The following is a 13,875-nucleotide window of genomic DNA, read 5'->3' on the forward strand; positions in this document are numbered from 1 at the left end:
ACAAGACCTTTTAAGCCTAAATGTTGCCACTGACACAAGAGAAGTTCCTTGTCTAACGGAACAGGCACCTGACAACAGCTCTCCAATCTGCTCAACCCTTCTTCCACTAACCCCTCAGGTTCAGCCAGTCAGAGGATGGTTATTTGTCTGCTTGGCCAATTTTTGAAACTGAAGGAAGATAAAAGTAACAAACTCTATCCAAACCAGAGTGTATCCTGATCACAGATCAAAAGCATTCTGCAGCGCTGTGAGTGCTAATACCTGAATGGAAACAACTCTTGCAAGGCCTTTTGTCAGCTGTGGTCTGATGTCTGCTGATGAGGCATCTGCAGGGCCCAAATCCTCCCATTTGCTAATTTACATGAAACACAACTGAAGCAGACTAGCAGGGATGAGTGGAAAAGCTTCTGTTATCTTGGCCCAAGCTATTTCTGCAGCGTACTTACAAGGATGTTAACATGAATGAATTCCTGGGAAGTGAGCTATCTCACAACTCCATAGCAATTACTTACGTGCAAACTTTCACTTTGAGATAAACTTGAGATGATTGAGGTGATCTGCACTGAAGGGTAAATAGCTTTGTGTTTAAGAAGATGGACTACGAATGTGCTCTTGCAAAGCAGGTGAGCTGTGTTCAGCTTCCAGCCCAGCTCACCCTGCAGGGCCATGTTCACGTCACTGTCTCCTACAAGAGTACTACTGAATACTGCCAATCCACTATTTCTCACCAGCAACGACTCTACTTTAAAAAACAGCTTATTGCAAGAAAGAACACAATTTTTAAAAAAGTTCATGCTTACCTGGTGAGGTCTGCTTAATTACACGTACTATCTGTTCATTTCTAGGATCCAAGTAGCTCATCTTACTGATATACTCCAGAGCTGCTTCAATACTTCTGCTACCCGTCTGCTTCAGTGCTCGGACAGCCATCTCCTGTATAAAACAAACAAGACTTGAATTACATTGAGAAAAAACGCAAGCACTGTACTGCAGGCTAGAAAGCAGTAAGCATTCTTACATTTATAGAAACATTTTATAATTCACACCAGATCACAGCTGCCTGAAGCCAAATGGGCCCATATTTTGAAAATATTTGCATGCCTTATACAATTCAAAAATTAAAAGAAGAAAATAAGGAAATACACAACCTACCCAAACTCTGACAATTAAAGAAGCATCAAATTGAAATGTGTACTCTAAGATTTCTTAAAATAAGCTTTGAGTCAAATCTGGAAAAGGCAACATAGTTTGACATAGGATGAAAGAGAATGAAATATTTAGCTTTTGGTATTCGAGAGCATGTCTCTTAGTCACACCTGAACACAGTAAAAGCTTTAAGGTTTCACAGATGTGACAAGAAGTTAATTAGGGAGGGACTGATTTCTGCTGAGTGAATCCTGGCCTCACTAGAGTCAATGGGGAAGAAAGATTGCTCTTTTCAGTACAGCTGGGACATCATTCACTATCTGTTTGGAAAATGACTAGCATACCAAACTGCATTTCACACTGTTGGTCTTTTTAGCTGTATTTTATTGGGCACACATCTATCACTGAGAAGTTAATATGGGTGCCAGACACACACCCTGAAAACTAAAACTGGGGTAAATACGAATACTGTAGTTAAACTACTCCAACACAATCATGGTTAGTGTCCCCTGCTCTATGGCCAGCAAGTCACATTCTTACGGAGTTTGTTTATACATTTACTTACAGCTCAGGTATATAGAATACCTTTCAACAATGACTCTAGCCTCTGGTTGCACAGCAAAATTCACAAATCTTTGCAAGGCTGCATGGTCTTTTCTGAAATGATGGAGAGATTGAAATCCAGAGCTTTAATGTTGAATTCACATTGCTGGACTTCAGCCATCAAGAAGTTAGATACTTAGTTGAAAGTAGTTGCTGAGAACCTTTCTATAATCACCTCCAAAAGGCATTTCATAAAACAGATATAACAGAAGATAAACTGACCTTTGGTTGAACTGGACTCCTAGCTCTTAGATGGCTAAAGCTGGATGAAATGAATGTCACCATCAAGGACTTGCCTGCAAATGTCAGTATCCTATTATCTATTATCCACTGAGCACTGAATCAGACGGAGTTTGTGCCCTCTTGGCTAGGTTTACCGACTGCAGATGTGACAGCTGTTTTGGCACAAGCGCACTGCTCTCCCATGGGGCAGTTCTGCGCACTGGCTAGCAGTCAGGTAGCCTCAACATGTATGCCCCTTTCCCATATCGCCTGGAGCAAAGAACAACTTTGCTCAACTGAACTGCAAGTACATTTAACATACTCGCTAATTGTTTACTTAGCAAGGAAGGATCATCTCAGATGACAGTAATTCACACTTAGCACAGAGCCACACGCTGGCACTTGGCATTTTGCTTCGCTTAGCTCAGTCCCCTGCTACTCCCCCCAAAATGGCTGCATTTTCTCCATTACTCAGAGGTTCTACTTGGGGAATAGCTATAGCAAGTTTGAATATTCTTCATACAATTTATGACTCATAATTCATAGAAAGGCAGTAGTTGGTTTCACATTTCCTATAGCTGAAATATTTCACTGGCATCAACACATTACTAAGGGCAATTTTAAATCAACAGAAAACTATTATGTATGAAGGAAAGAATTTCCCACAATGTTTTTTTCCTCTCTTTCTTTCTTTTTTCTTCTTTTGGATACATTTCTAAAGTATTAGCAGATTTGCATCCTAGTGCTCAGCATTTTCATCATCCAGGGACTCTGGGCTTTACAGCCCAGTTCCACAGGTCTGCTAACACACTCTGCCCATTTACACCAGCTGGATCTAGTCTTAGATCACAAGTCTTAAGTCTCCTAAATCAAATGTGCTCCATAGGCACATTTGGGCTGGCTTGGATGTTGGCATTTTTTGCTTTTGTCTGCAATGGAGTACCAAGAGAATAAATGCTTGGTAAGCAATTATCTTAATGATTAATAAAACAGCCCATATAATCCGTTTCTCCCTCTCTTAGCTGTGTTGGCTGTATACAATTCAAGGGGGCTAAAATAGGTTGGTTTTTTACCATCAACAGAGTGATATAATCTCTGAAAACAGTATTTCCCCCTCCCCATACTGTGGCACTACTTTCTCCTCTTTTGCCATTGCCTATGTCAGAAAAGCAGAGTAAAAATGACACTGGTCTATTTGAAGCTGCATGTTTGACCTTCAGCAGATATGTTAGGGGATTCATATTTAAACTTCAGTGGGAATAACGGGAAGGGAAAAGCCCAGTACATTTCACTGTGGACTGTATGATAAACTAAGAGGACCAGCAAGAGCTTGGGACCAGCAGATGTGTCGCTGGCAACCTCACCCCTGCAAGCCCCCAGTGCAGCAGCAGCCCGGTGCTCCAGCTCACCGCCTCTCATCTTTCATTAGGTCAGCTCCCACCCTCCAAAGGGTTTCCTCATTACATACCCTGTTTGCTTAGCATTTACATTACTGCTGGAAAAAATGAAGTAAGTTTTTTTGTGGTTCAAAAGAACACCTACGATTCCCCTGTACACCATCCCATAGCTTTGGCCCTTTCCCCCGTAGCTATCATGAGACACAAATAGCCCCAGTTTCTGATGCTGGTTCACAAAAGCCTCGCATCATCTCCAAGCAAATGGAGAGTGACTGACAAAAAATAAACATTCCACATACAAAAGGAAAGGGTTTTTCTCAGCGGCAGATCACCTAAAATTATAATTCCCCACCCAGGAGACAAAACCCTCTGGAGGCATGCGATACTCCAGTAGAGTGGAGGGCAACAAGAAGCTCCAGCACTGTTATAGCTGGCCTTGGGCCTCCTCTGCATTGTTTTTCCCATCGCCATCCTCCATGCCCACAGCTCTCTCCTTTCTGGCAGCCACATGAAGAGGGCTCCACTCATTCCACCACCTTTTCATTAGGGATGGAGGACAAACTGATGCATGGCTGAGGCTCACGGAGGGTGCGCTCTGTGCCTGAGGCAGCCGCTGGCTAATGGGGCATGGTGGCGCTCTCCTCCCTACATGCAATGCAGCGATGAGCTCTGCTGAGCGAGGAGTGTGGCTGGGATGAGGCAGTGAAGGGCTGGCCTCCAAGAGCCTGCTGAAGGGGAAACTGGCTCCCTGCTGGCGGCAGGGGCCAGACCCTGGGCTGCATTTGCTGGAAATCGATATAAGCACTGTTTTGAAGGATGGCAAGAAGGGCAGAAGATGGATTAAGCAGTGTTAGTAGTTACGCTTGCTGGAGAGCAGAGGCTTAAGTGAGGTGGAGGGTGTTTGTGAGAAGCAGCAGAATGGCTCAAGGAGAGAAATCAATGCCAAAATCCTGCAAACTGATGCTGTAGACAGTAGAAGGGCTGAGGAAACAAGAGGACAGACACTGGGCAAAGATAAAAGTGCACAGCTATGTTGACACAGATAGAGCTGTCTTGATTTTACGCCACTCTAAGGTAAGTAACGTTTTAGAACAAGAAGGAAAAAAAAGACCAGAAATGAGACATAAAAAAAAAAATCTGCTCAGAGCCGTATCCAACGCCAAAACATTCAAGAAGGCACAGGATCAAATCCAGCTCCCACTGAGGTCAACAAAAATTTCCATTAACTGCAAGGTACACTGCATCAGGCCCTCTGCTTTGGATCGTTTCCTTTTCACCAGGCCAAACGCCGTCAACCGCAGCATGGTTTGAGAAACCTGGCCGCTGGCTGCGTTCTGCTAACCCCACAGCCAGCTGTCAGGCTGCAAGGAGAAACACAAGCCACTGGCAGCGCACATATAAACCACAAGGGAACAGAGCAGTCCCAGCCCCAACTCATTCTTTGCATTCTGTGTATTCCCTTTGGAAGATTCAAACATCTCTGTGCAGGGCTTTTATGCACCTTTCTGCTTCCAGACATCAGTAGCTATTGGTGAAAAAAGAAACCAGAAAAAGTAAATGCAAAAAGCTACAAGGGGAAAATGTGCTCTTACAATTAACTAATAATTTTGTAATTAATGATACAGCTGCAATATTAAAATGAGGTTTCAGTGGTCAGCTGTGGTTCTGGACAGATCTAATGGAAAACCAAAGTCAGGCCATGAACCACGAAGCAGAGTGAGGCAACTCTGCAGGATCCCAAATTTGTGGGTTCATAGAGAAAAATGAAGAGGGGGGTGTTTCCCAGCTAGTCCCTACAGTGGGCTACCCAAACCAGACAGCTGCACGGTCAACATGCTCTCCATTATTTCCCTGGTCTCGTGCTGGTAGAAGGCAGCTTTCCAAGAGATTTCAAGATTTTGCTAGAAGGAAGGCCACCTTTGAGTTCAGATGCTCAACAGGAAAAATCCTTGTTTGATGGTAAACAGATATTTGGATGTGTGCATATACAGACTTCATCTCACTCTGTGCTCTCTAGGCAATGTGAAAGGCTTTCCCCATTTTACCCTCCCGCCTGGCTGTTCTCCACCAGCATTGGCAGAGGCTTGCGTTCTTGCTGTACTACAGGGTTGTCCAGCAACATTTTTCATTCAGAAAGCTCCTTGTTGCCAAGATGTATTTATCATCCAAGTGAAGATTGCACAAGAGGTTACAATAAGTAAGACTTTTTCCCAAGAACATTGTGTCTGAAGGAGACAATAGGTCCTCCAATATTTGGCAAGGGTAATTAATTGCTAACAACAACAAAAATTAATTACTTGCTTTCCATTCACAAAGAAGGATGGGCGACAGATGCAGGAAACAGATACAGGTTCCCTGCGGAAAAAACTAAAGCTCATGCCAGAAGAGATGATCCAGAATTGATTATGAACCTTTCTGCCATAGCCCACCATTGTAGGAATTTTCATTCATGATTTTAAACATGCAAAACCTAAGAAATTCAGGAAACTGTGTACAACATGCTCTGTCAGGATTGCTGCAGCCCCACAGAACAGAGAACCTTACAATCGAAACTAAAGGCAGAGGGAATAAACTGACCCTGTGTAATTTAGGCTGAAAGTAAGAGGGAGGTTTATCACCACCAAAGCAGTATAGCTTTGGAGGAGCTTTGCAACAGGGGCAGTGGGGGCAGAAAACTCTTAACTAGCCTTGGGGTAGATCTCTGTTAGTTTCTGAATGGGTTACGTGGTTTATGAATGAACTAAGTGATCCTGCAGCAAGCAAGCGGGCGCTCGGTAGGTCTCTGGCAGTGCTGATTTCCTCCTGCTTTTTTGATACACGAAAACTGAAGAATGCTAATGATTCTCAGGATAGCGTCTTAATTATGTGGCTAGAATATTTTAATCAGTGTTATACACAGGCATGGGAATTTGTGGGCAAAATTTAGCCCCTGGTGTTAGCAACCTGAAAACAGGCAAAACAAAAGTCAAGTACAAAATTGGAACCTTTTAACTTCAGCAGCTTTGCTGTTATCTACAGAGAGTGAGCCCCCCTCATCCTATGGGATGCTTGCAGCTTGGCCTCCTGGGCTAAACAAACCACATTCTTTTAGTTTTCTCTTACAAAACAGGCTCTTCGTTCTCTTTATCGCTGTAGTAGCCCACCTCTGTAAAGATCAGACTGGGACATGCTTTTTGGTAAGAGCTACACACACCATTCTTGACAACATGCAAACGGTGGAAAAATTTATCCTTGTGGTAAAGTAATTCCTTTTCTTTGTTGATTTCAGCAGAGGAAGTTTGAGTTTGGGGCTTTAACCCCAGCTTTTAGTCCTTGCTTGCAGCATTTCTACCCCTTCTGCTCCTGAACTTGTTTTTAGTTCTGGTAGCACTCTAGCCCTTAAGGTCACCCATTATTTTGGTCGGATGTTCCAGCCGTGCTTTGCACTGACGGTGTCTTCCTACTTCACGTGGTCAGAGTGCTTGCTTCTTTTTTTTTTAATACCAGACTTACTAATGGAAAAAGTATGCAGAAGGGACACCCTGTAGTACATAAAGTTGGGGCAGACAAAAAAAAATAAGGATAGGTGATGAAAGGTAAGAATCACTAAGTTAAATCACATCAACAATATGAAAAAAATAACTGAACTGTAAATTAGGAATGGGGAATTACAGGTAAGGCACAACTTTAACCAGAAGGTTTTTATATAACATTTCCAAGGGATATTTGAAGAACTGACAAAAGGAATATGCCCAAAAGATAGAGGGAGGATTTTGGAAATTATACTGGTAAATGTTCTATCAGAAGAAAAACAAATACAAATAAAACTAACATGACATTCACTGCTCTGCCACCGCTCATTCTGCTTGCCTTCAAACCCTTTTAGCCTTGATTTAGACAGTCACCTACAGAGGGTAGATGTCTTTACTATTCTGTGTTTGTGTAGCATCCAGTACAACGGGGTCCTGCTATCGTTGTGTTTATGGCAGTATGAGAACTTATCAATAAATAAAAGTAAGGTAATTAAGTCCAGCACAAAATACTCAACTTGGAGTAGTAGGCAAAAAGATGTCAGAGGGCTGAAGTGTCAGTTCTCCTAGGTCCCAGGATAGAAACCCTCATATCACTACCACCATGAACAAAGGCTGAAATAAGATTACCTTAATCATCCAAGCCATAGGACATAGGCACATTTCCTGTAGCTACGGAAGGAATGAGACAAAATAAACCAAAAGTAGCTAGAGATTGAGAAGCATCTTTTGATGAGCAAGATTATAGCTGTTCAAATAATTTCCAGTATATTTTCAGATTTGAAACAGCCCTGGAAGATTAAAAAGCAAACAAATAAAACAGACAAATAAAACCAACACTTGAAATTTATCACCTTAGTTGTGTATTTTGCTAGCCCTAGAGCTAATGCAAAGTTCTTTCACAACTATCACAAAAATATCAAAATAAAAGGGCCATCATGACACTTCTCTACTTTTTTTTCCCCAACTACTTTTCCTTAAGTTCATGACTAATCAAAACTATTTAAGTTCCTCCGAGAGAAAGAAAAATAGTCTATAGACTTAGCAGCAGGATACTTATAAAGAACAATCACTGTAACACTTTTACCAACTTGGAAAGGGCAAGGGAGAAAAAATCCAAGAGCTCAGGACAGTAACTGGAAATATGACATAGCTCCTTAGCAGGTGTCTCAAAAGGCACCAGTTACACCAAAATACTTTTTTAGCACTATGCAACTGGCACCAAGTAGCAGCATATAACTTCTTGGGGTTTTTTTTTTTTTTTTGTTCTTTTAACTGAACTTACACAGTACATTCCCCCACAACAGCTCCTTGTAACACGCGCTGTGTTTGGCCATAGGTGTTTCATGGAGGACGCCTGCCATTTTACACTACAGTCCTTGTGTTCCACGAGTTGTTCAAATATGGCTCTTTGCATGAAAAGGAGAGATACGAACTTCAGGCTATAAGTCAATCCAAGGTCCCAAAGTTAAGACATTTGGAAATAAACCAAGCATGGCTGCTCAACATATTTCCAAACAAATGCTTATAAAATGAAGGCAGTATTTATAACAAGGCATCTCCAGACAAAGAAAGCATATGTAAACACTTCAAGAAGCTCTACTGAACTATTCAAGAGATGCAGTCTGTTTAAAGAAAAAATGCACATGCACTGCAATGTCAATTTGTAAAGCTAATCAGAACATTTAATCAGACAACTCCTGTTGATGTCCTAGAGAGTATGTGTGTGTACGTACAGACACGCATGTAGATATTATATAATGTGTGCATGTCTGTGCATGTGATTTTGTTGAAATTCATCTAATTTCAAGTAAGCCTGTGAGCCCTTTGAAAGCAACGTATTAAAAAAGACATGACACCTTCTTTCATGAAGAAATAAGGCTCTTACATGTGTCACCAGTCAGACAAGACAAGTAATTTCATTTTATATATACACACACACACACATTTATTATAGCATTTCTGGAAGCACATCAGGCACTGTGGAAAGGATTTGTAAAGGGAAGGCCTGCAGGAAACGGGAAGAGGTCCTGTCCCAGGCAACAAACCTGTACTCTGCATGAAGCTCAAGTGTCTTGAAAGAACAATTACAAACAGGCAAGGAAAGAGTGGCCATAGCATTAACAATAATAATGGAAAGGGAGTGCGAATAATCAAAAGCCATCATGAATACCACTTTTTTTTTTCCCCCCCTTTCTTTCAAGCCATCTGGGAAGCAAGAACAGAGCTGAGCTGCTCTGTCCCAACCAGGACACAGGCATGAGAGGAAGGGGAGCAGAGTGCAGAGAGCCATTTTAATGGACAGACCTGAGGGGCAATAACAAAGAGCCTGTTCTCCCTGTTCCCCTTGGCCTTGGAAAAAGCACATCTGTGGCTGAAGAGCTGGTGGTAGAAGCCTAGTTTCCCTAGATATTTGGTGGAGAGAGTGACACTGTTAGCACCCAAGATACACGGTGACTTGCTGCCTACCTCAGATGCTCTAGCACCCCTTTCTGAAGGCACCCACTCTTCCCCCCAACTTTTGAAGGAGCACAGGCTCCTGATGTAGTAATCAAACGTGGCCAACAGTAATAGGCAGCACTAATATCTTCCTGAGCACAGAAAGTACCCATACTGGAAAACATACATTTTGCTTCAGATCAGAGAACAGAACAGAGGTGTAAGGAGTGAGCAGACAGAGCATTCAGTTTTGAACACATGTAGTACTACAGGACTATCTACATACCACAATTCACATGCCAGGTTTGCATTAATGGTAAAATAAAGGAAAGGAGAAAGCGTGTATTCGTATGTCTTCACTGCTCCAGGTATCTCCTAGCTGCACAAAATCCTTTTTACTGCGATGGCACCCAAAGCTTCCTGCACTGCGCTGAACCCTACACAAACACAAGGGAAGAATCCTATTCTAAAAAGGATTTCTAATTTAAAACAGAACAAACAATTGTATATACAGCCTTAACTGTTCCTCATTACTCTTTAAGTCTGCTCGTTGGAGAGATATTTAAACTATTTAGAGTTCAGCCTAACCAAATGACCCACGGCGGTGCATCAACAGACAGAAAGTTGTACAAATCTCTCCTAATCTTTCCTCAGCACTGGAGCAGAGGGAACTCAAACCAGGAGCACTATTCTGTGCTAATTCAGAAATCTTATACTGAAGCCAAATCATATCATATAAACAACATTTATAAATTACTTCATTGGCAGGTTTATGTTACAAAGCAGCACGGAACAGCTTTGCTTACTTCATGCATGTGTGAATGCACATGCACACACATGCAAGCGTGTACATAGCTCCTTTCCAAAGGTGCTATTTTACTTCCCTGAAATCCCCCTCACTTTGGTGACAGGAACAGAAAACTTCCCACCCTCTGGACACAGTCTGTAGTAGGTTCAGCCTCAGCTCCTGCTCACTCCTGTCCCTACTGACTGGCAGCCACTGCAGTGACCTGTACGCTGTCACACAGCACCTCAGCCATATGCCTTGCATTAACCAGTGAGGCTTAAGGGTTTCTCCTGTTCCCACAAGTCAAGTCAAGCCAAGCCAAGCCAAGCCACAGCACTATTCATCAAGACTTTTAATATTACAAAGGTAACATAACATTCTACAATAGCTTTTGAACTCTGAAGAAAGAAACAGAGGGCAATTAGAAAACAAATTAGAAGTATAAGCAAATGAGTTGTCCCAAACCAAGAAGCATCACCATCTTCCTGTAGTGTTCAATGAAAACCCCTTCCAGGTGCCTGTTCACATTTTTTAATAACTAGAGGTGTTACCAAACATGCCATCCCCTTTTCATACCAAGCCCAAAGCTGGGCCAGCTCCAAGGCTTACAACTGTGACTCAAAGAACAAGAGTCACCCATTTGGTCCTCCAAATCAAATCCTTTGTACAGGGCAGAGAAGTGCAAGCCAGTGGAGAGCTTGTTACCAAGCCTCTGTGTTTTGATTCAAGTTGCTGAAGTCCTGAATGCAACACCTCCCATCTCCCTGTTCTCTACTTTCTTTATCCTAACAGCAAAAAGCAGCAGCAGCACTGAGTAGCAGGGTCTGCCAAAAGCTATTAGCAGACAATATCAGGTGTTACAGCCTTTATAAGTAGGAGGAAGATACACATGGGGCAAGAATCGTCAAATACTCAGTCACCATTTGGTTTGAAACCTTCCTCTGGATTGGTATGATTTACATCCAGAAAGCAACAATGGATCCAGAAACTCAATTTAAAGACAGAATTCAGCTTGAAAAGACAAGAACAACAGTAAGTGTTCTCCTATCACTTCTTCATTAGGTGTATTGAAACCATCAGAAGTGCTGTGCATTTCACCAATGCAATCAGAAAGTTTTCCCACCCAAGAGAACAGGCAGACTTCAGCCAGAGTAATTTGTCCTTAACTCCACTTCTGCCCTCGTCTGGCTCAGCCTAATGAAACAGGCAAATTTGGCCAATAGTGCTGACATTAATACCAATACAAGTATTAAAGGGCAATTTGAGACTATTAATACACTGCAGCACCCAGCAAAGAACCAATACAAGTTCCTGGGGAAAAATTCTTAGCTTCAGGAATTTATTGATTCCACTAAAATCTCACAAACTCTCAACACACAGAACATGGTAAAGAACTTTGCACAGAAGTCACCTTCAAAATTGAGGCAGAATTGGACCCAACCTTGAAAGAAAGGTGCACCACACTGCAGAACAGCACTGTTGTTTTAAGAAAGGCACTCTAGTATAATTTCCAGTTGTGTACTGGGATCCTCATGCATGAAATCCAGTCGTGAATAAAAAATGGCATCTGCTACTCTGTTCTCTGGGGGTCCAAGTGAGTGTCCCTACACTCAAGGTGTGCAATCTTAAAAAAACAAAACCAAAAAACAACCTACTCCTGACATAATGCATCTTAAATGACTAAATATATTAAGATGCCAGTTCCAGCAAAAGCAACACCTTGCTGTGCAAAGACCAGCTGCCATTTAAAAAGCACTATATAAACTCTTTTAAGTAATCTCTTGGAATCGGGTTCTTTCAGGTTCTTTCTCTCAGGTGGGATGTTTTGCAGTCTTAGTATTTTACACTTATTACTAACCAGGGCACATTTGCTGCAAGAATGGCAGGCCATTCCTGCTCTCCTCCAGACCCTCTTTTCACACACTGAGCTGTCAGAAGGATAGCGTGACTCATTCCTACTAGCACCCACATCCCCCCCCCCCCCCCGTTTGTTTTTTGGTTTTTTTTTGAGACAGCAGTTTCTTACCCTATCAGGGCAAGTAAATCAAGCTGGATAGAATAGCAGTTCAGTGAATGTTTCATGATAAGCTTATTCCTCTTCATTAGCAACAAGTGATGTGTTTACCGATTTTATTGCTCACGTATTAACCAAAAATGCATTTGGCTGGCATTACATTTACAGTAATGTTATTCGTGTATCAAAGCATTTCTTTTCAGTGGCCACAAACACTAAGATGAGTGCTTCCATTGCTCTTCTTTCTATTATAAAAATACATACATATTGAGTTATGTATAAAAGAGGATTTTTACAAATATTCACAGAGCTTGCAAATTATTTCTTTCAATAAAAGGGACTTGTAAACTAGGTATTCAGATTCAGCAAGATGAGTTATGAGGTTTGCTGTCCAGGAATAAAGCCCCAAAGCACAGAAAAGAATTGTGTCAAAGACTGGAAGAGCTTTTTGTGCTGCCAAAGTCAGCTGTTCCCCAGAAAGTCACACGGTGCTGCAAATTTGCAATGCTTTAGTAATGTTTATTGCATTTCTCCATACCCAACTCTACAAATTGAGTTTTGCATCTATCCCTGTTAAAAGTGCCTCTGTCATTTTTACTGAGTGCTGCCTACTTAAGGCATTAGAATTTTTCTTATATTTCACAAGACTTTAACATTTAAAGAGTGGTACTCCTCTCTCCTCCTTTTCTTGCAACTTTATATGGGTTTTTTCAGTTTTAAACCACTAGAACTTTCAAGTGTTGTTTTAAAACCTCTTCTCCAAGGTAAGAAAAATTCAAGTAAAGACCATAAAATTAAGTCATCCATTCATATTCAAGGTCAAATACTAACATAATTTTCCAAACAAGGTTCAAGCATATTCCTGATATGGCCTTTAGAAGTTTAGGAGAGTTTTGTTCCCCTTAATTTTTCTTTGGGGAGTACTTTAATAGAACTATAAAACCTCCAGGATATCTGTTTGGAATGTATTACCACTGAATTGCTCGCTCCTTTGAGGATTTATACCACAATGGGACCCCAACTGACATCAAGCAGTAATGCACAGTCAAAAAGAAAAAAAAAAATATCCGAGAAATATAGCTCTATTGTGAGACAAATGAAGGCTACTTCTCTCTCAGCCTCACAGTCCAACGCAGCACATCTCACGTGACTGAAGAAACATCTGGGTTTTATCTTGAGATTCCTAATATTTTTCAGTACAGACACATAAACACACATGCAGAATGCAAGTGTGGTGGGCAAGACAACTTATTATTTTTAAGAAAAGAAAGATAGCATTACAATTAATAAAATTCAAATATGCCAACAAATTTTTTAAATTCTCATTCAAAAATATAAAAAGGCAGTCAACTTTTAACATTTTAAAATCAATATGCTCAACCTTGTAATACCATATACTCAAACTCTGCAGCACTAGGGATCTCATTAGACATTTTCCAGAAGTCTCCATGCAGTGCTTAGTTTCATTAACTCTATCAAACACACATGTATAACTACAGGTCCAAAAGTAAGAATTGCTAAACATCATTGACTGCCACTAAATGATTTTTAAGACTACAAAAATACCCCTTTGTACTAAACGCTTTATATGACTGCTAGTCACTGCAGCTTTCTGCAGTTGCAAGATAAAACTCTCAGCTCTATCAGTGCTAGAGGCAACAAAGAAAAAGAGAAAGAAAAAACCCCTGCTGGATAAAATATCTTGAGGTCAGGCTTTTTACATGTAAAGCAGCCGCAGCAAAATTATTCACATTCTTA

The 13,875-nt window shown here is 41.3% G+C and overlaps 1 protein-coding gene across 3 annotated transcripts in view; it reads right to left on the reverse strand.

Moving 5' to 3' along the window:
- The window catches only part of LATS2 (large tumor suppressor kinase 2), a 46,504-nt gene that overhangs the window by 13,372 nt on the left and 19,257 nt on the right, over positions 1–13,875 (reverse strand). For all 3 annotated transcript variants that reach the window (XM_059818169.1, XM_059818153.1, XM_059818162.1), the window contains exon 2: positions 801–933. In XM_059818169.1, the coding sequence (XP_059674152.1) occupies positions 801–933 (133 nt within the window). The remainder of the gene's footprint in view (positions 1–800; positions 934–13,875) is intronic.

Source organism: Gavia stellata, chromosome 1 (genome assembly GCF_030936135.1).
Source record: "Gavia stellata isolate bGavSte3 chromosome 1, bGavSte3.hap2, whole genome shotgun sequence".
Taxonomy (NCBI): Eukaryota; Metazoa; Chordata; class Aves; order Gaviiformes; family Gaviidae; genus Gavia; species Gavia stellata.